Genomic DNA, 23,398 nt, shown 5'->3' with positions numbered 1-23,398 from the left:
GAAAAATTGACTGGTTCAATTCGGTTTGAAACGGATCGACTACATAACCGATCTAACTTAAGATTCGGACCGGCTGGACCACCGGTTCCCAATCCAACCGGTCCGACTAGCCGGTTCGATTCGGATTTTTAAACACCGGTTAAGCATACCCTTCTTATACATTTTTAATATATATTTTAAAAAATATTCCTTTCCAATAAATAATTTTCAAAATGCATTTTTAATGCGTCCAAATTCCAATTTTTTTAAAATGAGTTAAAATACAAACACCCGCAAATTAATTTCATAAAGTGAATCATGTTTATTATTCTAATTTGTGGTGTGAATGAGGGCCTTACTCATAAATTTGCTTCGAGGGACCAAGAAAATAAAACATAATTTAGTTTTAAAGATTAAGAGTTAATCAACTACATACTATTAGTGTAAAGTTTTTTTACACTGGTAACCAACCAATTATATCTTTTAATTGTGTCATGTCACCGTTAAAAGTAAAAGCGTTTATAGTGACATGACATAATTAAAAGATATAATTGATTGTCAGTGTAAAAAAACTTTACACTGACAATGTATACGTGATTAACTCAAAGATTAAACTTTTGCATACATATTATATATATATATATATAGTATTAGATATATGTTTATAAATTATAATTATATTAAGTATAAAATAATAGTACCTTTTTTGTGTGTTGAAAAAAATAAATAAATAAGACAAACGAAAAGAACTACATTAAAGAAAAAATATCCTCTTTCACCAAGCTATAGCTAAACATCGGAGGAATCCTCTATGCAATGTAAATAGCTGAATTTTTAGCCCCCAACTAACAACTTGTAAGAGTATGAGTTACTATATTGTTGATAATATCTCAATATTTGTGAAGAAAACCTTAATGATCCGATCCTTGAATCACCAACACCACCCCAACATAATCTAATTCTCAAATTATATATCGTTGATTTGAGTCTCAACACAACTCCAAATCTTCCACTTGTTGAGCTTGCAAAACCACTCTTCCAACATCTCATTGCATCCATCACAACACCTCCAAATCCCATAATTCTTTTGTTAACCAACTACCATCTATATTCAACTTTAACCACGAGTATTCAAAGGGGATCAACACACATTCTCTGCCATTTACACTCAATTTTTTTTATAAATTTTAAGGATCATAAATTATTTTTATAGTAATTTAAAGTCATTGTAAAAAAAAATGGAGGAGCAAAGAGCATGATTGACACTCAACATCATGTACATATCCTTTTTTTAATCAAAAAATTCTGATCATTTGATGGCATGTATGTATGGAATAATGTGTTTTCTAGTATATTCTATTTTTGTATGTGTTTGTGGAAGATTTCGTTCGTAGGTTCTTTTTATTCGAACTAACACGATTTTAATTTATGCGTGTTCGCGACATGATAGATTCGAAAACTTTTAGTGAAAAAATCGTACAAACAACAAATAGAATTAATTGATTAGGGTGTTGTTTTAGCATAACAGAAGATATATGCTTGTTGTTTTAGCATACCAGAAGATCTATGCTTGTTGTTTTAGCATAACAGAATACCTATGCTAATCATACAATCAATTTCATGCATATAAGTGTTAACGTGAATCGAACAAATGACATGTATATTGATTGCAGAAATCATATCCTTCATTAGATAATAACAGAATTACAATTCGTAAGGATAACGAAACAGATTCAGAAGACTACACTAGACTACGCTACTCTAAAAAGGAAAAAAGAAAGGTGGTCAAGAAACCGTACCCAACTGTTCTCGTATGCACGTGAGCCTTATGCGCAGGCGAGGAGTGCGTGTGAGGTGTTGTGGGTGTGTGATTTCTGACTCTTTTGCTACAAGCATGACTCGTCAATTTATAGAAATTTGGGAAAGATAACTGTATCTGACATGCTCCGCAAACGCATAACCGCTCTAAACTTCCACATCGTGGCTCATTTTCGGGCACGTCTTTTGATAACTCCTGGAATCGTTCATAACTTCCCCAAACCATTCTGAAGTCATTTATCCCATGATTTACTTCAACCGCTCTTAAATCGTGTCTCCTTTAAGTTCTTCATTCTGAGAGGTTGCGAAGTATGCTCGTGTATGTCCGGATCCTTGGGATTTTGAGTGACCAACGAAAAATATACTTGAATGTTTCCTGATTTTTCTTGTACTTTGAGAGGTTGCGAGGCTGTGAGCCTTTTTATGAGCAACATCTTTCCTGATTTAAGGATTTCGATAGTTTCACAAAAAATGTCTTCGCGTATCTCTTGATTTTTTTCAGAAACTTCTTTACCATTTTCCGATCACCTAAAATTTCGAGTACCCTGTATTTCGAGTATCACCAAATTCATTTCTTGATACTAAGAGTATGCCATGCAGTTTAAAACAGAATTATGTTTGTACCACTTCAACGCATGTTGTAGATCTATGATGTTGTTCGGTCTTAAAATAATTAATACAATACAAATAATGGACCTTTCATATGTGTTGCTTATCAAAGGAAAAAACCTTTCACGTGTGTGAATATGAGAAGGTGACCAATTTCATGCATCACCCTTAGCCAGAATCGCCAGCCACTCCAAATCATAATTTTACTAAGACTTTAGTGCTCCACAGCTTATCTGCATCAACGCCGTCGCCAAGTCTTTCGTTTGTTGTTGCAAAAGCGTCACCTAAAATCCATTCAAACTTTTCCGGCGGACATTAATTTTACCGTCACAATTTTAGAATTAATTGAATTTTAATATTTTAAACATTAATTTCAGAACTAATATTACAGTTCCAATTATTTTTTTTTTTCAAAATTTTTTTTTTCTAAAATTTGTACACATTATTTTTATTTTTTATAAAATATTTTGAACATTTGTAAAATGAGTAAATTTTAGTTTTGATCTTTATAAGATTTTTTTTTTTTAAATTACTATTTTTAGTTTTTAAAAATAATTTTAAGATATGTAAATAATTAAATGTGTCATAATTAAATATGTCATATACTAATATTGTATTGTTAATAATTGTCAATGACACTTAAAAGTTATCACTTAACCTTTTAATGAACAAAAAATGATTATATAATAATGGAACCTAAAAATAATAGATTTAAATTTTAGGTGGATGAATAATAAAAAAAAATTACATCAAGAGTTGTTCATTTTATAAGAATAAAAAATATATTTAAGTTTATAATTAATTATCTGTAGAAAAAAAAAGGCAATAAGTGTCTTCATAAAAAAAGAAAAAATAACAAATTTATCATGATAAGTTGTAGAATTATTAGAAGTTATATATAATTATTAAACGGAGCGTTGCGTAAAAAAACATGTTCTCTTTTCTTGGACAGGGAGTGAGTCACGTCACGTACATATATTCACAACAAAAAGCCAAAGAAAAGAAGTCCTTTTTCAATGGATCTATTATTTGATCATTGTCTGCCAATATATTTTTCATTCAATACTATATTATGACTTCTGCATAAATTATAAAGATGTTGAATTTCCTCACCATATTATGCATAATATACTATTATCCGATCATTTATTTAATTAAAAATGTCTTCAAACATGTATAATGGAAGTTCAAATTTATATATATATATATGCAGTTTTGTTATATTTAAGAAACAGTTAAAATTTATAGCAAAAAAATATTTTTAAATATATAAATTATATTATATTTAATATTCATAATATATAAATATTTTTAAAGATAAAATTATATTTTACATTTATAATAAGTAATTTATATTGTGATATAATATTATTTTAATTATTGATAAATTATTTTAAAAAATGTTAAATTTTAATTTAAAATGATAAAAAATTATTAAAAGATACACAAATTTAAAAAAAAAAATCTTTAAAATGCTATTGTTGAACATTCTCGTACAGTATTATAATTTATACTCCCTCCGATTCATTTTTATTAATGTTTAAAAAAAACCACATTGATTGGCGTTCTAAATTTTTAATGAAATATTAAACTTTTATTCGAACTTCTTCCCCTACTAAAAACTATTATCATAGAATATTTAATAATTTACTTTTTGTAAATATTATTATCTCAAAGTAATTATGTAATTATTTTTATTAATTTATATATAAAACTTTAAATATCAATTAGTAATTTAATTTATACTAATATATAAAAGAAATATTCTTTTTAATAACTATCTTAATTTTTACATTTTATTAATTATTATATCCTTTTATTTTAAAATTTTAAAAAATAATATTTTTTTAATCAAAATCATGACCTTAAAATTAATAAGTTAATCATAATACTAAATTAACATACATTTGTTATCTAATTTTTATTTTTATTTTATCCTTAATAAAAATATAAAGTGTTTCAATCTCACTGATATAAAATAAAATAAAGGGAATATCTAAAAAGAATGTTTGTAGATTATTTAAATCAATTTTGAGGCAGAAAAATGAATTCAATTCAATAATTAAAGTAAAAACCAATAGTTCGGTCCAAATTAATTTTCTAAAAGAATTTCTTTTTAAGTCTATGTTGCAAGTATCCTCTATTAGAAATATTTATGTTTGTATTGGATAATATTACTATGTGTAACAAATTTTTTACTAAACATTTAATGTAATTATATATATTTAAAGTCAAATTATTCATTTACGGTCCAAAAAGAATTCGATATAATCTAATATGATAATGTGTAGAAAAACCAATAGCAAAGGATAAAATTATTTGCCATCTATGTTATAGTACATGTTTGAACTCATATCTAAAATGAGGAGAGAAATTTGACATATAACAGACCATATATTTTAACAAATATTAATTTAAACGTGTATTTTAATTATATTTAACTGTTAAAAAATAAATAATTTTATTTGGCAGCCAGCAGTCAGCACAGAGTAACTTGGGAAATGGGATGTCCGAAATCCCAATATTCCGTTTACCCACTCGATCCATAGCCGTCTGATGCGAGGCCACTTTAATCAGACGGCACAGATGCACTCAACGACTTGCTGCTGAACTGAGCGATAAATTACCCGTTTCATTCTTCACTTGTTTCACTCACAACTTCTGAGTCTCTCTCATCTGAAAGTAAGTCCCTCAACTTTTTTTATTCTCTCTCGATTGTTATGCTCGTTTTTCTTTTCTTTTCTTTTGCTTCTCGATCTAATGCAACGTATCTGGACCTGAAACCAAAAAAGTAATCACCATTTTTCAAATATGCTATGTTTTAATTCACCAATTCTAACTGAATCATTTTTTGATGTCATTATATACCTCGTACAGACAGGTTCATAGGTCTTTTCGAATTAATCCTTTTAAGAACTGAGGTGGATTCTTCTGGCTGTTGTTTTAATTTCAACGAATCGTAATGATTTAGATTGATAGTGTCTTCTTTTGTAGGTAAGTCAATATGGCTCACCATGAAGACTCAAATGCTTGGAATTCGGGTTTACCTCACCCTAAGCTCAATGAAAGAATACTTTCTTCTCTGTCGCGGAGAACTGTTGCTGCTCACCCCTGGCACGACTTGGAGATCGGTACATTAATTTTTTGGGTTTTTAATTTTGACTACTTTTAATTATAATGAAACTATGTTTTTTTTTTTTTTTAAAGAAAAAACCTATTTAGTTTGTTTTATCTTCAATCATGGGGAATTTATTGTGCTTCAAGAGTTCCTCTTTAGTCTTTAGTTTCAATAAAGTAACTTTCCGCTGAAGTCTGTGACGATTAAACTGTAAGGATGTAGCAATATTTGACTGGAAACTTGTTTTTGTACATGCAGGGCCAGGAGCTCCATCTGTTTTCAACTGTGTAAGCTTTTACTATTTTGTAACTTATTCACAAACATTTAGAGAAAACCTTATCAGAAGGCTTCTTGCAACATCATGGCCATCTGAGTTTTTGGGGCTTATATTATTTCTTTCTTCTGGCAATCCTTCAAATATTTAATCTTTGTACTTGTAGTGAAATAAATTGTTGATTCCCCTGGCAGGTGGTTGAAATTGGCAAAGGCAGTAAGGTTAAGTATGAGCTGGACAAGACAAGTGGACTTATAAAGGTGAGGTTCCCATTTCCTTACATTCCCCCTTCCCCCATTCCACATGCTTTATGCATTTGCAAAATATGAAAGATTTTCTTTCAATGAAGTACTAGTATTTTCATGTACCATTTCCAAACTTATCATTGCTACTTGTCTGTTCTGAAGCATAACTAACTAACTAACGAATGAGCTGAACAACATAGGTTGATCGTATTCTTTACTCATCAGTTGTCTACCCACACAATTATGGTTTTATCCCTAGAACCATCTGTGAAGACAGTGATCCTATGGATGTGCTGGTTCTAATGCAGGTAACAATGCTTAAAATTTCTTGTTCTCGATAGTCGATACTGATACTATTCAGTGATGTCTGTTTCCATCAAAATTTTCAATTGTATTAATATTTGAAACTTTTGTTCTGTAAAGGAACCCGTGCTTCCTGGTTCCTTCCTTCGTGCTCGTGCTATTGGACTAATGCCCATGATTGACCAGGTAAAAGTTGCCTCCTCCTTTGCATTCCGCTTTTCATTTGGATTGAGGCAATTAAAAAGTTATAAGAATCTATCGAATCCTAGTTCTATTTTTGCTTGGAGAGTGTCATGATTTATTGGAAAAAATCCAAGTCCTATATTGACTAAAGATTAGACAATTAAATAGTATATAAGTAGAGAACAATCTTTAACTTACAAACCGATTTTGTAGGGTTGAGTTAAGCTTAAATCTACTAAAAATTAGGCAATTAAATAGTATATAAGTGAAGAATAATCCTCACCTTACAGGATTGAGTTAGACTCAAATTCACTATTCTAAAATGATTGAAATGGAGGTTCATTTCTTGGGAGCAACGAAATAAAGTAGAAGGTTGCTAGGAACATTGTTAAATGTATGTCAAGTTGTCAGCACCATAACAGGAATCTGACTGTAACTTCTGTTCACTTTATATTTCACTTTCCTTTCAACATCATAGGATTTGAATAATTTTTTCACCCACTGAAGTAGAATTTTGGAGAAAAATTATATTTATTATGAATTCTGGTACAGGGTGAGAGGGATGACAAGATCATAGCAGTTTGTGCTGATGACCCTGAGTTCCGTCACTACACGGACATCAAGGAGCTTCCTCCACATCGGCTAGCTGAAATCAGAAGATTCTTTGAGGACTGTATCCTGTTATTTGCACTTATACATAAAACACGTGCATTTCAGTGCGTAGTTATTGACAATTATACAAATTGATTATTAGTTTTTCGCTTGTCAATAGTTATGTGCATATTTGGTTTTCTGTTAAAATAGAGCCTAAAGAACATTTAGGGCAATATAAAAAGTAAAAACTTCTTACTTTCACATTTTCTACCCCGTAACTTGTGCAATGACTTTCTAATGGATTGGCAAACAAACGCCAAGTTTTTTTTTTCTCCAAGTCTTCCATCATTCCATAGGTTTTGATAAATAACTTTATTCTATCAATGCCACATCCCCTGGTTTTCTGCATGTATCCTTAGCTTGCCACACTAGACAAGAAGAATGAGAACAAAAAAGTTGCTGTTGAAGACTTTCTACCAGCTGAAGCTGCCATTGATGCCATCAAGTACTCCATGTGAGCTATTTTCCTTTACCGTGACTCATTTTGTTTCTATTTTTGGATTCTGGGCACAAATATTGAATGATTATTATATTTTTCTAACATTGATGTTTCCTTTTGCAGGGACTTATATGCTGCTTACATAGTTGAGAGCTTAAGGCACTGACATCTTTCGAAACTGAATAGCCAATTTCAGTGATCTCTAATCAATTATGTAAACGTGAATGAAACCCCATAACATTCTGATTTCCGTGCCGTTGTGTTGTGGCACTTGTGCTGCTTGGCTCTTGACACTAGACAAGGGTGTCTAAAACTTTTGCTTTGGAATGCGGTTGTACTGCCACCTAATAACGAGCTCATTTCTAGTAATACATGAATGAATTTTCAGTTAAGCAAATTCCTCCGGTATTAGTGCAAGTTTGGTTTTATGTGTAGAAGCTACAAATGAATAAATGATAGTTTCTGCAGTTTTTTTCTTCAAATATTTTACATGAAAAGATAGAGGCTTAAATTGAATACGTGCGTCCAAACGTATACTTACTAGTGGATCAAAATCCTGTTTCCAATTCCTTTCCCTTCAATCACAAAATGTCATCTCAACCACATTATTACTTTTAATTTTAATTTTAATTTTTAAAAGTGGAACCCAGCATCCGTTACAGAATTTATCAGTCCGTTATAGTTTTTTTGTATTCTCCTAACTTTTTCTTCACGTTTTTTTTTTTTACTTTTTCTATAACTGATTCGCTTATGTTTGTTTGTTTTTTTATTTTTTTTTTATTTTTGCTCCTATTCATAAAATCAATGTAGAAAAACCATGCACCTTCCCCGCTTGCATTTTCACTTCGTGCCGTTTGCAATTTTGGTAGCATTTGTGAATCCTCCTCTATCGCGGCCACCTTTCTTGTTTCAGTTTATTCAACATTGATAGACTGAAAAATATACCATACATAATAAAAATCTAAATTATCAAATTCATATATATTTAAGTTATAGTTATTTAATTTAATATATACTTAAGTTATAGTTATTTAATTTAACTCTAGTATTAAACAGATAAATTCAGGAAATTTAAAATTGTTTATCATAAAATATAAGAAATTTACAAAATTATAGAATTAAAAAGCATGTAATAGAGTAATGAAAAATTTAAATTTAGATGATAATAAGAACTGTTAAAAATTGATTTCACTAATTCTTTTCATATAAATTCTTTTTAATTTTTATTTAATATTAAAAATTATATATAGTTAATTCAATAGTTCCCAAATATATTTATACCTTAATTTCTTAATTTCAAGCTCTTTGACAGCACTTGTGCCTCTACTCATCACTCTTGTTGTTTTGTCTCTCTTTTGACGAACAGATCTGAAAATACGTTAAAGACTTTATTGACAGGGTCTCACGTAAGTCATTCTCATGTTTCTCATTACCTTTTGGTTTCTCCTACTCCTATTCTTTTTCTCGTTTCATATTACATAATTTGTGGTTTTCTTCTTGATTTAAGATTTATTTGATCTCTTTAAATATTTTGTTTGTTTCGTTTTGTTTGACTCTAATTTTGTTAGATTGTTACACAAGTTCGTTCTTTATTTCACACGTATCTGATTCTTTGTCACTTGTTTAGAGCATTGTGTTATGGTTGAAGAAGAACATCAAGAAATAGGCATTGATAATGTGGATGAAATTAAAGGAAAAAAAATTGATATGATACATGATACAATTCCTAGTCAATTTATACCAAAAGTTGGAATGGAGTTTGAGACTGAAGATGCAACATATAATTTTTACAATGATTATGCTTATAGAGTGGGTTTTAGTGTGAGGATTAGCAAATGACATAAAGATAAATATGGGAAGATAGTCAATAGAGTATTTTGTTGTTCATGCGAAGGATATCGTGGGAAAGATAAGTGAGAAGATAATGTCAAAAATCCTCGACCACAATCAAGATTTGGTTGTTTGGCAAAGATGAAAGTTAATAGTCGTTTAACGAGAAAGTATCGTGTAACTGAATTTATTGCCGAGCATGCACATGAGACTACAACTCCTAGTAAGAGTCATTTGCTTAGATCTCAAAGGAAAATGATTATTCCTCAAGTAGTCGAGGTTCATTTAGTTGATGATTCTGGAATTACTCCAAAAGCAAGTTGTGAGTTAATGGCTAGGCGAGCTGGTGGTCGTAAAAATCTTGGATTCATTCCTGAAGACTATAGAAATTATTTACGTTCCAAGAGAACAATGCAAATGAAGTCAGGAGATACAGGTGGTGTGCTAGACTACTTGCAAAAAATGCAATTAGAAGATTTTGATTTCTTTTATGCAATACAAGTCGATGAGGATGACTTAATTACTAATATCTTTTGGGCTGATGTGAAGATGATGATTGATTATTCATATTTTGGTGACGTTGTTTGTTTTGATACTACTTATAGAAAAAATAAAGAAGGTCGTCCATTTGCAATGTTTGTTGGAGTCAATCATCATAAACTTACCATTACTTTTGGACCAGCATTATTATATGATGAAACGACAGAAAGTTTTATTTGGTTGTTAAATACTTTTGCTAAAGCTATGTCAGAAAAGAAACCAAAGACTATTCTTACTGACCAAGATGCAGCAATGGCAAAAACATTAGCTTTGGTATGGCCAGAAACATGCCACCGCCTCTGTATTTGGCATTTGTATCAAAATGCATTAAAGAAACTGAGTATAGTGTTTGGGAAGTTTCAAGACTTCAGTAAGGATTTTAATAAATGCATATATGAATATGAAGAGGAAGAAGAGTTTATAATAGCTTGGAACAATATGCTTGAGAAATATGATCTTAAAGACAATATTTGGTTGAAACAGACTTTTGCTTTAAAGGAGAAATGGGCATTAGTTTATGGTCGAGAGAACTTTTGTGCAGACATGACTACCACACAACGAAATGAGAGTATGAATAATGTAATTAAAAAATATGTGAGTTATCAACATGATTTACTAAGATTTTTTCATCATTTTCAGAGAATGGTAGAGGATCGTCGATATGAGGAATCAAAGGCAGATTTTAAAGCAACCCAAAGAAGTTTAATTTTGTCATTTGATGTGGAAATTCTACGGCATGCGGAAACAATTTATACTCCTGCAATATTTAAGATGATCCAACACGAGGTATCAAGTGGTTATGATTGTAGTATGTATATTTCCTCTCAAAATGGGGAAGTTACTGAATATAAAGTTACCTCATATAAGAAGTTATTTCAACATATTGTCCATTATGACTCCTCTATTGGTTCAATGAAGTGTAGTTGTAAAAGGTATGAGTTTGCAGGAATTTTATGCTCACATGCTCTCAAAGTTCTCTCTTCAAGAAATGTTATGAAAATTCCTGCTATGTATGTATTAAAGAGATGGACAAAACATGCAAAAATGGGAAATGGTATACCAACTAACCATTCTATAATCCATGAGGACCCTAAAGCAAAAATAGGTATGCGTTATAAAGACATATGTAGGATGCAAGTTCAGTTAGCAACTAAAGGAGCGATAACTGAAGAAACATATAATATAGCTATTAGTTATTTGACCAAGGCCATGAATGATATAGATGTTTGTCTTGAAGGTAGAGACAAGGAAGCTAGTACTAGTGATGGTTCACTTATAAATATTGAAAAAGGTTGGTGTAGTGGGAATAAGGATAATGTGAAAGGAATAAAGACCAAAGAAAGATTTCGAGGATCATCTACTAGGCCAAAAGGTATTCTTGAAAGAAGAAAAAAAAGAAAACTATGCAACAAGATGAACCTTCCATGAATAACTTAGATAATGAATTGCCTTCATCTCAATTTAGTCAGGTATTCTCTAATTTATTTTACTTTTTGTTTTTCATGCTAATTTATAATCTATATGATAATTTGTAATTGTTATTAAAATTGTATTATTTAGTTTCCCACATATGTTGCCAACAATACATTCATGGAGTCAAGTAGTAACATGAGCATGACAGAGTTGTTACAGGTGATAAATTATAGTGCCTTCTATTTTTGTTAGTTTAATATTTCTTTTAAATTACGTTTGTAAAATGGGGTATATGTATATGTACAGGCACAACTATCTAGCATTGAACATGGAACAGATGATGTTACAAATTCTCAAAGCAAAGGACAAAATGATATGTGAAGCAATTTGGTCATATAGAGTTTTTATAAACATCAAGATGTTTCAATGATTTTACTTTAAAATTTTGGATTTATGTATTTTTCAAACTTTGCAAATACACTATTGCAATTTAGATATTTTTCTTAGCCTTGTATTGTAAAAATAAAATTTCTCACTTTATTAGATAATCTTATTATGATCAAACAAGAAATTCATTTGATGTTATTGTTAATGCAAAATAAAAGTTATAGCAATAAAATAACCTTTGATCTTTTTATTATTAATGAATTTATAATACATCAATACAATTTTACTAGCTCATATTTGACGTTTACAATTGAATAGTTCGCAATCTTTTCATATCAAAAGTCAAAATGTATTTTAGTCTTCAACAATCACATATAGTTGAAATTCAGAATCTAATGCATTCACTGATGCATCCTTGTGTGTTTGTAGTCTTGGTGAAGCTTTGTATTTGGTAGAAGAACCATTGGTGTGATCAATAAATTAAAAACCTGTTGGTTTTGGTATCACTAACCTCCACAATATTAGATCTTATAATCAGTGTGTAAGTTATTAGAATATCAATATAAAAAAGAATGCTAGGGAAAAAAATTATTATAAATAGGAAAATTATTTTTTATTTCTTGGAAATATGGCGATGAACAATATCTATTACATATTCTTTTAGGCCTTTTATTTTTATTTATTTTATTTTATTTATTTTGAATTTAAAAATATTTAAATATAATATTTTTGAAAAAAACTATATCTAAAAATAATTTTCCTATTTATAATATTTATGTAAATTGTATTCCTAAAATTACAAAATAAAAATAGACATTTTCTTAGAAATAAAATATATCTGAAAAAAATTATATAATTATTTAACAAAATAATAGTTTTTACCTGGTAGATACAATAAATTAGGAAAAAAAGTTAGGAGAATCAAAATATAAGAAAAAAACTTAATACAATCAGTTAAGTAAAAAAGTTAGGAGAATCAAAATATATAAAGAAAAAACAAACAAACAAACATAAGCGAATCGGTTATGGAAAAAGTTAAAAAAAAAAAATTTCATTACTCTATTACATGCTTTTTAATTCTATAATTTTGTAAATTTCTTATATTTTATGATAAACAATTTTAAATTTCCTGAATTTATCTGTTTAATACTAGAGTTAAATTAAATAACTATAACTTAAGTATATATTAAATTAAATAACTATAACTTAAGTATATATAAATTTGATAATTTAAATTTTTATTATATACGGTATATTTTTCAGTCTATCAATGTTGAATAAACTGAAACAAGAAAGGTGGCCACGACAGAGGAGAATTCACGAATGCTACCAAAATCACAAATGGCACGAAGTGAAAATGCAAGCGGGGAAGGTGCAGGGTTTTTCTACGTTGGTTTTATGAATAGGAGCAAAAACATATATAAAAAAAAACAAACAAACATAAGCGAATCAGTTATGAAAAAAGTTAAAAAAAAAAAACGTGAAGAAAAAGTTAGGAGAATAAAAAAAAAATTGTAACGGACTGATAGGTTCTGTAACGGATGATGGGTTCCACTTTTAAAAAATTAAAATTAGAGAAATTCTCCGGTACCCATATTATTTGGGAGGATACCGGTACAGTTATAATTATAATTTTATTTTATATTTTTAATAATTTATTTAAATAATATTTATGATATTTTATTTTTTTAAATTTTAAATTATTTAGTCATTTTATTTTTATTTTATATATTCTAATTTTATTTATAATAATATTATTATATATTTAAATAGTTTAATTTTAATAATTTTTTAAGTATATTTTTTGTCTTTTCACTTAAAACTTTTAAATTTCTATATTTTAATTTTAATAATTTTTTTAGTATATTTTTATCTTTTATCTCAAATTTTTTAATTTCTATATTGTAATTTTAATAATTTTTTATTTTTACTATTTATTAATTCTTTTCTTTTTTAATGTCTTATAACATTATTGAAATCTTATAAATTTAATCTCTATAATTTTATCTTACTTTTCATTTTATAAATATAATTCGGATTATTCATTTTATAATTAAATTAATTTTTTTTAATTTTTATAAGTTTACATAAAAGAATGTATTGAAACCTCTCGATCTTTGAGGGTACCGTAGCAACTCCCTTAAAATTAAAATTAAAAGTAATAATGTAGTTGAGATGACATTTTGTGATTAGAGGAATAGGAATTGGAGACAGAAAATTTTGATCCCTTACTAGTTTTAACTTAAAACTCAGTTTGGTTTAGATTTTGAGAAAACAAACTTCTAATGATTTAATTCATTTATTTTGGAAATATTATTTAAAGTAAAATTATTTTGAAATGTAACTATACTTACGTTTTTAGTGTGTAATGGAATTCATACGTAGAATTCCAAGTTTTTCATGATGGAAAAGTAATAAACTTTTACTTCCTTTCCAAATTAATGATATTTACCGCAATTAATTTTAAGAATCCAAGACTCCAATTATGTGACTCTATCATTTAAAAATAAAAAAATAATTATTTTACCAAATGAGATTACTTTGGAATACAGTTATTTTACCCGCAAAGGTTATTTGAGGCACTATGTGACTTTATTATTTAAAAATAAAAAATAAAATAATTATTTATAAATAAAATATAATATTGAAATAGGTGATTGGTTGAAAATTTACAAGTAGAATAATAGAATTTAAATAAAAAATAGTGAAAGAAAAATAATGAAATAATAATAATTTGAAAGTAGTTTTAAAGATAAAATTGTCCAAACATTTATGCACAAACATTATATTATTACATATAATAGTAACTTGAAATAACATGTCGGGGAATCGTTTTTTTTAACGAATTATTTTGAGAATTATTTCAGACAATCAATAAGGATAGACAAGCTTTTTTTTTTTTTTTTTTTAATAAGTTGAATTAAAAATATCAACCAATTAACAATGTTAATAAGTCAAGGATTTAATTATAAGAATTTTAAACTATAAGAGTCTTTTTTAAAGTGTTTATAATTATACAAATTTGGTTAAAAATTTGACAAAACTACATATACTATCATATTAATTTAACTTTAATTTTTATTAAATATAGAAACCTATTTAAAAGTACATATTAATATTAAGCATAAGGATTGATTTAATTGAACTATCTGTTAAATAGATCGTTATACACCACAACTTATGTTTTTTTTTAAGTTGTGAAATAGGTTCTATAATTTTTTTTTAAAAAAATAGTCTTGATTGAAATTAATTGGTAAGAAACTAAGAATCCGTTTTTTTTTAATATAAAAAGCCATTAAATACTTTAAAAATCAAATTTATGCAAATAATATATTTAAAATAAGCTAATTTAATGTATATTATCCGCACACAAGTTAATTCAACTAATGCATCTACAGTAAAAAAATGGTTAAAGGAAGTAAATATAATTTTTTAAATCTACGAAAATGAACTTTTCTGTTTTCTTGAATAATTACACACACTTTTATTTATGTAATTTAACGCAAAGCATAAAACGAATGTAGGAAATTGTAAAACATTTTCCCAAAATTCGCAGTGAGGTTGAAGAGGGAACACACGATTAGGTAGCGAGAGAGAAGAGAAGAGAGAAGATCGGTGTAAGAGCAAGGTAGCAGTAGCACTGTCACCACCATTAGCAGAATGGGAACCTTGGGCAGAGCATTCTACGCCGTCGGATTTTGGATCCGCGAGACCGGCCAAGCCATGGATCGCCTCGGTTCTCGCCTCCAAGGCAACTACCTCTTCCAAGAACAGCGTAAGTTACCTCCGCTTCTCCATTTCCGTCATATTAGGGTTTCGTTCATAACCGCTAATTGTTCTTCTGATTCGAATCTTTCAGTGTCCAGGCATCGACCTCTGATGAATCTCTTTGACAAAGGTCCCTCCGTCCATAGGGATGCATTTGTGGCCCCCAGTGCCTCCCTCCTCGGCGACGTTCACGTTGGCTCAGCCTCATCCATTTGGTATGGATGTGTTCTCAGAGGTAAATTCCGCTGACACCACCGCTACCTGTATTTCAAACTACCTAGGGTTTCGTTGGTTCGTCTGAGACTGGGATTATATTAGATTAGATTAGCCTCGCTGGAAATGTGAAGGTTTAGAAATTAATGTCTACTTTACACTTGTTTGGTACAATAGCGAAAAAATGTGGAACAATTTTTAGTGATTTTTGGCCTCTCCTTCCATTGCTTGAAAATTAGATGATTGCGTTTCCCAACAATTATACGTTTAGTAGTAAATCATAATGTTCCGAGACAAACTCTCACAGCCAACAAAAGTTGGTTCAGTTCGATTCTGCCGCCAATTTGAGGACCTTATTGGTGAACAATTTGAAAGTATCTTTATAAACGTCCATAAAGCCTTAATACATGCCCCAGCCCTGATGAGCTGCTAGGATCTAACTCACTTAAACTTGTTAATACCAAAAAAATAAAAACAGAGACAAAGTATCGTAGACACTATCTGTATTTGTATGTAATAAAAAAACAGAATAAGATTATGTTGTGATAAACTTCTTAATATATACTTCATAGGCACTTCTAGGAGAAGATTTTATTTGGGTAAATTTCTTCATAAGCTTTTCTAGGAGAATAATTAGGAAGAGAAAATTAAATGAACTTCTCCATGAGCTAAGCTAAAATTAGTTTATACACAAACTAATTTGTACAAGTTCTCTCATATTACCTTCTCCAAAAACTTATTTTTTATTTATACATAAACTAGTTTTAGCTTATAGAAAAACTTAATTTATTTTTCTTTCTTCTTTTCCTCTCTTTAACGTAGTTATGAAAAATTTTATTCAAACAAGCCCTTACAACAGAAGGAAATTTGAGGGTACAATGAAATAAGTTTCTCACATAAGTTAAAATTAATTTATGTTTACAACTTTAGAGAAGTTAAATGAGAGGTATTCTATAAATTAGCTTATGAATAAAGCTAATTTTAAATTATGAGAGAAACTTAGGGCATGTTTGTTTGATCATCAAGTTTCGTTGAACCAAAAAAACACACATTCCAAAGCACCAAGTCAAGAAGTATCATTTTTTATCTTTTCTGTTGAACGTGATTTTGTGAGTTTCCTATGAGAAACCAAAAACACACTTAATTTATTGTAGCTTCTTAATTTCTTCAGTTATAAATGCTTATGAAGTTTATTCAAATAGGACCACACCTTGTTACTTCCTTTACTTGCCAATTGCCATTGCTTCAACTTGCATTGAAATGGAACGATAAGGACCACTGTTTTACCTCTCGTATTGCTATGGATGCACTTATAATTATTTTATATGGATATTGCACACACAATATTACTGATATTTCATATTTCTCACCCTCCTTCTTCTGATATTTGTGCTTCTCTTGCTGTTTTCTACCTTTAACTAAACAATACTATTTGTATGAAGGTGATGCTAACAGCATTGTTATTGGATCTGGAACTAATATACAAGACAATTCTCTTGTTCATGTTGCCAAGTCTAACTTGAGTGGAAAAGTATTACCAACTATCATTGGAGATAATGTCACTGTAGGTGAGTGAAAGTGATGAATGATCATCTTGTCAGTGGCTGACACATTGTTATAGTATGAACTCTAAGGTTTTATACTGCAATTTTAGGTCATAGTGCTGTGTTACAAGGATGTACTGTTGAGGATGAGGCATTTATTGGCATGGGTGCAACCTTGCTTGATGGTGTATATGTTGAGAAACATGCCATGGTTGCTGCTGGAGCTCTTGTCAGGCAGAATACAAGGGTCCCCTATGGAGAGGTTTGTATGAACCTTTTGTTTTCCTTGGAAGAGAATGGGAATGTGCTTTGTCCTACTCTCTCTCTCTCTCTCCTCTTGAAAGTTGAAAATTAAATTAAGTTTCACATGTTATGATTTATTAGAGTTATCGATGGAAGTTGTTATAGCAATCAGGCCTAAATTAAAATGAATGGTTTAAGAGGGGTTCATCTTATTTATTTACATCAGGCATGGTATCATCATTGTATCTTTGACTTAAACTGAATTATTACTTTTAATTGCAGGTTTGGGGAGGTAATCCAGCAAGATTCTTGAGGAAGCTCACAGAAGATGAAATGACCTTCTTCTCACAATCTGCCTTAAATTATTCCAATTTGGCTCAAGCTCATGCTGCGGAAAATGCAAAAAAACTTGATGAGACTGAATTCGTGAAAGTTCTTAAGAAGAAATCTGCTCGTCATGGTGAGGAATATGCAGTGCTAGGTAGTGTTAAAGAAACACCTGCAGAGCTTAACCTTCCAGATAATGTTTTGCTAGACAAAGCTCCCAAGGCTTAGTTTTATTTTTCTTTTCTAGTATTTGTTTATGTGCGATTTTCTGGAGAATGACTGCCTTTGTTTCCTGTAAGTTTGGAGAGCTCAAACTGTTGTCTCAAATATCAACACATGTTGAACTTCTCGGCATGTGGATGTGGCTTTGCTCATCCCTGTGCTAAATAAGAAGCCCTAATTTTTGTTTCTTCATAATGACTACAATGGAACAGTTTGGTAATAGTTCAGGCTTCCAGAGACATATCTACAGTTTTCGGCACTGTAGTTGGGCATGTATTTCAAAATAAGAATATCAATTCATATGCGCCGGTTGAACCTGCATTTTCATGAATTAAGATTTTTTTTTTCTCTTCGTCACATGTCATAAATACCTCTGCTGTCTTGTGTGTTAATCACCGTTGTTTATCCCACTGTTACGTAGAGTGCATGATCTTGAAATGAATTGTGACGTTGCCCTGTGACTATTTCCTCACAACATAAAATAGTCTATACTTCCCAAGCCTGATGACCTCTTTTGAATAGTGTTGATCTTATTTTATAGTAAGAGTTTCAATCTCAATAAAATATTTTCATGGTTTTGATAATATTAGCTGTTAATTAAGGATGATTTTAAGCCATCAAAAGTAGATATTTTTTAATGGGAAAATGTTCATTATACTTTGATATTTTGTGTAATAAATATATTATTAACAAAAATTTTCAACCTTCAACAATTTAAAACTAGTATTGATTATTAATTAATGTTAAAAAAAAACTGATAATTTTTTATACATGATTTGATTACAAATAAAAATTATAATGCATGGTTTACTTGTAACATTTATTAAAAGTAAGAGAAAATACTAAACTACTGGAAAATAATCCAAGACTATCGTTAGAGAAACTAGAAGATAACAAGCACTGAAATATTTCGTTGATAGATTCACAGGCTAGGAAAAAGTATAACTTTATAACCTAATTAAACCCAACAAATATAATCATCTTAATTTAAAAATTAAAATAAAAACTAAATAACATTGTAATATTTTAAGCCTTTCCCGTCGTTGCATAATCAAGATTGCAGCATAATGCATCATAAACTATTTGGGCCTGTCTATCAAAAAGCCGTTTATGTCATTACATAATAGAAGAATTGCATCATAAACTATTTTGGCCTTTCATGTCATTACATAATAGAAGACTGCATCTTAACAAAATAATTTTTAACATAGGCTTAATTAGGAAAAAATGTTCCGTTGCCGGGAATCGAACCCGGGTCTCCTGGGTGAAAGCCAGATATCCTAACCGCTGGACGACAACGGAGATTTTGATAATGTTGATATTTAATTGTAGTAGTTCTTTCTATAATGAATTCAATGCCTTGATGATAATATTTAGTATGCTCAAGTATATGCCATAATATTGCGCAAAATAATATCAAAAATCATCTAATTCTAATTATTAGAAATAATTAGAAAATATTACTCATCAAAATATAAATAATATTTTTTTGGTTAGCTTAAAACACCAAAATTAGAATAATTTTATTGGAAAATAAAATATTTACTATATATTTGTATTTCAGATTTAATAAATAATTTATCAATAAAATATTTCCCCTTTTAGCTATTAAAAAATATTATATTTACTATAGTCACATGTATTTTTTATGAGACGAACTTATTGAAACTAAGGGGGTGTATTGGATTAGGATTTTAAAGGACTTTTGTAGTTAAAAAAAATCCTGCGGATTTTAAAAGACTTTGCAGGACTTTCATGATTTTTAAGATTTTGCAGGATTTTACAAGACTTAAAATCAAGATTTTAATGGATTTTGGAAAACTTTTAAATCAGGATTTTAATGGATTTTGTGGGATTTTGTAGAATTTTCGTGGATTTTTGACATTTGATAAGATTTCAAAAAAAAAATTCATACATTCAAATTTAAAAAGAGTCAAAGACAAAAATAATAAAAATTAATAATGTCTAGATAAATAATATTAATAATAATTCTCCATAATATCTTATCTTCTTAAATAGCATTCACCCACATATCCATAGCTATACTAGTCCTCCAAGCACTAACGTCTTTTCGCTCTTGTTCCTGGGTTTGAATAATAGGTTCAAAGTTATGATCTTCATTAACTGGTAACGTTGAAATGAAGGTTCATCCACCGCTTCAATTAAAAATTCATCAGAACGACATTCTTTACGTAGAAAGTTATGTAGTGTTGAACATACTAACACAAGTTCTACTTGTGTCTTAAATAAAAATGGAGGTGTTGACTTAAAAATTGTGAACATTGATTTAAAAATACCAAATATTTTCTCGATCACATTCCTTAAAGACGCATGACGAAGATTGAACAATTCTTTCTCATTTTCAGGGTCATTACCTTGACCTGCAAAATCTTGTAGATGATATCTTACACCTCAAAATGGAGCTAAAAATTGGCGTTAATTAGGAAATCCACAATCCACCAAAAAAATAATTACCTAATTACATATGCAATATACATAATATTAGTATAATAATAATAATTATTATATATAATTATTATTATTATTTAAAGAATAAGCATTTAGATACATAGAATATATATATATATATATATATATATATATATATATATATTATTTTAGTTATATATTATATGATAATTTTTAACGATATTATAAATGTAAATTATTCTAACAAATATTTTAACAATATTTACTCTTTTAAAAAATAAGCTAATGAGGACATAAATCCTAAATCTTAAAAAATTAGATACTGCAATGTCTTATGTTAATTTTCTTTTTTTAAGATATAAAAAAATCCTAATTTCACAATATAAAAATAAAAAGAAAAATTCATAGTAAAAAAAATAAAATAATTGTTGAGTCGTAAAAGGAGGGGGATAAGTGTAACAAACTTAAGGGAAGGAGAAAAATCGCAGTTTTTATGCTGAGAGGGTTCTTCCCCCAACTAAGATCCATTTTTATCTTATTCTACTCATAGAAATCCTATCAAATTCATCTTATATATATATATATATTGTAGAGATTATTATATCAATTTCATCTTTCACCTTTTTCTTTTCTTGACGTATAAAAAAATTATCAATTAAAAGCTGAAATTTCAAGCATTTTTTTGTGTTATATAAAGGAACAAATTCAACTACATAGAATAAAATAAAGCAAGTCAATTAAAGAGAACGAACAAAAAAACTAGAGTCAATCAATGACACTATCATTTACATATCGGAGTTTCACAAAATAGGGAAATGAGATGAGAACAATATTACAATATTATATATGAGCAATGAACAATAGTGCAGTATTATTAGTAGAGAAAAAATGGAGAAGACACGAACATAGAAAAAAAAAGATGAAAAACTCACTTGAAAATTCTTGAAAAGTCACTTCAAACATTCCTTCAAAATCCGATGGGTTTGGATGAGATTGTTTTATGAATTTGGTATTTATAGATAACACTAGAAAGTCCTTCAAAATCTCTCTCACACAACAATCCTTTAAAATCCTTATATTTTTGAATACCAATGAATTATTTTTAAGTTGTAAAAAATCTCAAATGAATACCAATGGATTTTAATGGACTCTTTAAAAAATTTTGAAATTCCATATTGAATACCACTAGATTGTTTCTAAGTGACATAAAATCCTGATTGAATACCAATAGATTTTTTTACTAAAAAAAAGTCTTTTAAAATCTTACGAAATCCTAAACCAATACACCCCCCTAAGTATACTTTTAGGAGAACTAAGATATATCTCGACTAGAAATCAGATATATTTTAAAATAAATTAAAATACCCCAAAATTAAAAATAATATGCTTTGAGGAATATAAAGCACGGATCTGGCATCAATTAAGTATGGCAGTGGTATTTTAGTTTACGGATCTAGGAAATAAAACATGTGATTTAACAGAAAACAATGCACGTTGTGTGTAGCATACATAATAATGCATCATGAAACAAAGAAATTGTGAATTGAAGAGTAAGGGCAAGGAACACGAGGATGGCCATGAGCTTTTATGGACGTGACTCAATAAGTGAATATAAAGTGGCCAACACAAGGGTCCCATTTCCACTTTTTTTTCTTTTTTTTTCTTTTTGGCTTGTACAAGGGTCTATATTTGTTTCATTGATTTCAAATCTTCTCAATAGAACTAGCAGCAAAGTTAGTCACTGTGGCTCAAAATTACGTAATCACCCATGGAGGAAAAAAAATTCTCATTCGAGTGAATTGGTTCACCAATGAAAACCAATTAAACACTCTGAATCTCACTTTTTTCTTTTTTCTTTTTTCTTTTTTCACTCTGATCGTATGCTTGGTAGTTGGTAGCGCCTATTTTGCAAATAAATAGGTAAAAGGGAGATGACATCTTAGTAAATAAATAAATAATAATTTAAGAGAGAAGGAATTTTAGTTTTAGCTTGCTTATAAATGTATTGATGTTAATCGAATAACATTGATAGTAGCTTATGTTTTTAATTCTTGTTTAGAGTTCAAATATTGATTTAAGTATGCAATAGTAGGTATGATTATAGGTCGATTTCAGATTTAAATCGTTCAAACCAGTTGAACTTGACCACCAAAAATATTAATCCATTTTCGATCATAAGTGGATTTCGGGTCACTCGGATTCGGGTAAGTTGGATTTCGATTTTGCACGGTTGAGTTGTATTCTTGTATGTCTAAAAATTCTATATCGCTTAGGAGTCGAGGTTAAGGATAGTTTATAAATATCCTCTCTCATTAATCTATCAAGGTATTTTTTAAAAGATAAAACTATAAAATCCAATAAATATCAAAACAGACAGTATCTCGAATGCGGTAACCTTAACGATGACAGCAGACTTATAGTAGAAACAAATTCATTTGAGTTGAGTCATATTGGACCTAACTTTTTTTAAGCAATTTTTCAAAAAAAAATTCAAGTTCGTGCTCAGTTATTCAGCAATTTTTTTTTACCAACAAGAGGTAATGATCACGATGATCATGAAAGGCAAATGAAATCAACGGTCCTTAAATAGGGCACATAGCAAAATGTCATAAACAATAAAAAAAATATAGGAAAAAAAAAGGAACAAGGAAAATGAGTGGAAAACCAGAAATAATGAACACACCAAGAGAAAATAAAATAAAATAAACCAGTGAACCTTCTTGAGTTTGGCAGAAGAATTGCTCGATGCTTTTGTGCTACTTTGTCTTAAATAAGATAGTCTTTGATGAATGACACACCAGATCAAATTATTTCACTATAAATTATATTACTTATTACATAATTAATAACTTTATATAA

At 29.1% G+C, this 23,398-nt stretch overlaps 3 protein-coding genes and 1 non-coding gene across 5 annotated transcripts; 3 read left to right on the top strand and 1 right to left on the bottom strand.

Moving 5' to 3' along the window:
- The first annotated feature begins 4,941 nt into the window (after positions 1 to 4,941).
- On the top strand, positions 4,942 to 8,019 carry LOC109800262 (soluble inorganic pyrophosphatase 1). 2 transcript variants are annotated; one of them, XM_020361036.3, is made up of 10 exons: positions 5,015 to 5,088; positions 5,284 to 5,327; positions 5,401 to 5,537; positions 5,783 to 5,811; positions 5,993 to 6,058; positions 6,244 to 6,351; positions 6,467 to 6,532; positions 7,082 to 7,202; positions 7,556 to 7,637; positions 7,746 to 8,019. In XM_020361036.3, the coding sequence occupies exons 3-10, from the start codon at positions 5,411 to 5,413 to the stop codon at positions 7,786 to 7,788; spliced, it is 642 nt and encodes a 213-aa protein (XP_020216625.1). In that variant the 5' UTR covers positions 5,015 to 5,088; positions 5,284 to 5,327; positions 5,401 to 5,410; the 3' UTR covers positions 7,789 to 8,019. The 2 variants fall into 2 exon arrangements, with proteins under 2 accessions (XP_020216624.1, XP_020216625.1); XM_020361035.3 differs by lacking the exon at positions 5,284 to 5,327 and having other exon boundaries at positions 4,942 to 5,088.
- A 1,574-nt stretch (positions 8,020 to 9,593) lies between these two features.
- Positions 9,594 to 11,786, top strand: LOC109800498 (protein FAR1-RELATED SEQUENCE 5). The gene is made up of 4 exons (XM_020361278.2): positions 9,594 to 11,364; positions 11,430 to 11,461; positions 11,553 to 11,624; positions 11,712 to 11,786. Exons 1-4 carry the CDS (start codon positions 9,594 to 9,596, stop codon positions 11,784 to 11,786), a joined length of 1,950 nt encoding a protein of 649 aa, XP_020216867.2.
- A 3,519-nt stretch (positions 11,787 to 15,305) lies between these two features.
- LOC109801586 (gamma carbonic anhydrase 1, mitochondrial) lies at positions 15,306 to 18,440 on the top strand. Its single transcript, XM_020362697.3, has 5 exons — positions 15,306 to 15,567; positions 15,652 to 15,795; positions 17,216 to 17,341; positions 17,428 to 17,579; positions 17,843 to 18,440. The coding sequence occupies exons 1-5, from the start codon at positions 15,453 to 15,455 to the stop codon at positions 18,113 to 18,115; spliced, it is 810 nt and encodes a 269-aa protein (XP_020218286.1). The 5' UTR covers positions 15,306 to 15,452; the 3' UTR covers positions 18,116 to 18,440.
- Positions 18,441 to 19,339: 899 nt separating this feature from the next.
- Positions 19,340 to 19,411, bottom strand: TRNAE-UUC (transfer RNA glutamic acid (anticodon UUC)). Its single transcript has one exon. It is a non-coding gene; the product is annotated as a tRNA-Glu (tRNA).
- Positions 19,412 to 23,398: the final 3,987 nt, after the last annotated feature.

This window comes from Cajanus cajan, chromosome 11 (assembly GCF_000230855.2).
Source record: "Cajanus cajan strain Asha chromosome 11, NIPB_CcT2T_4, whole genome shotgun sequence".
NCBI lineage: Eukaryota > Viridiplantae > Streptophyta > Magnoliopsida > Fabales > Fabaceae > Cajanus > Cajanus cajan.
This window is presented reverse-complemented; position numbering and strand designations above follow the sequence as displayed.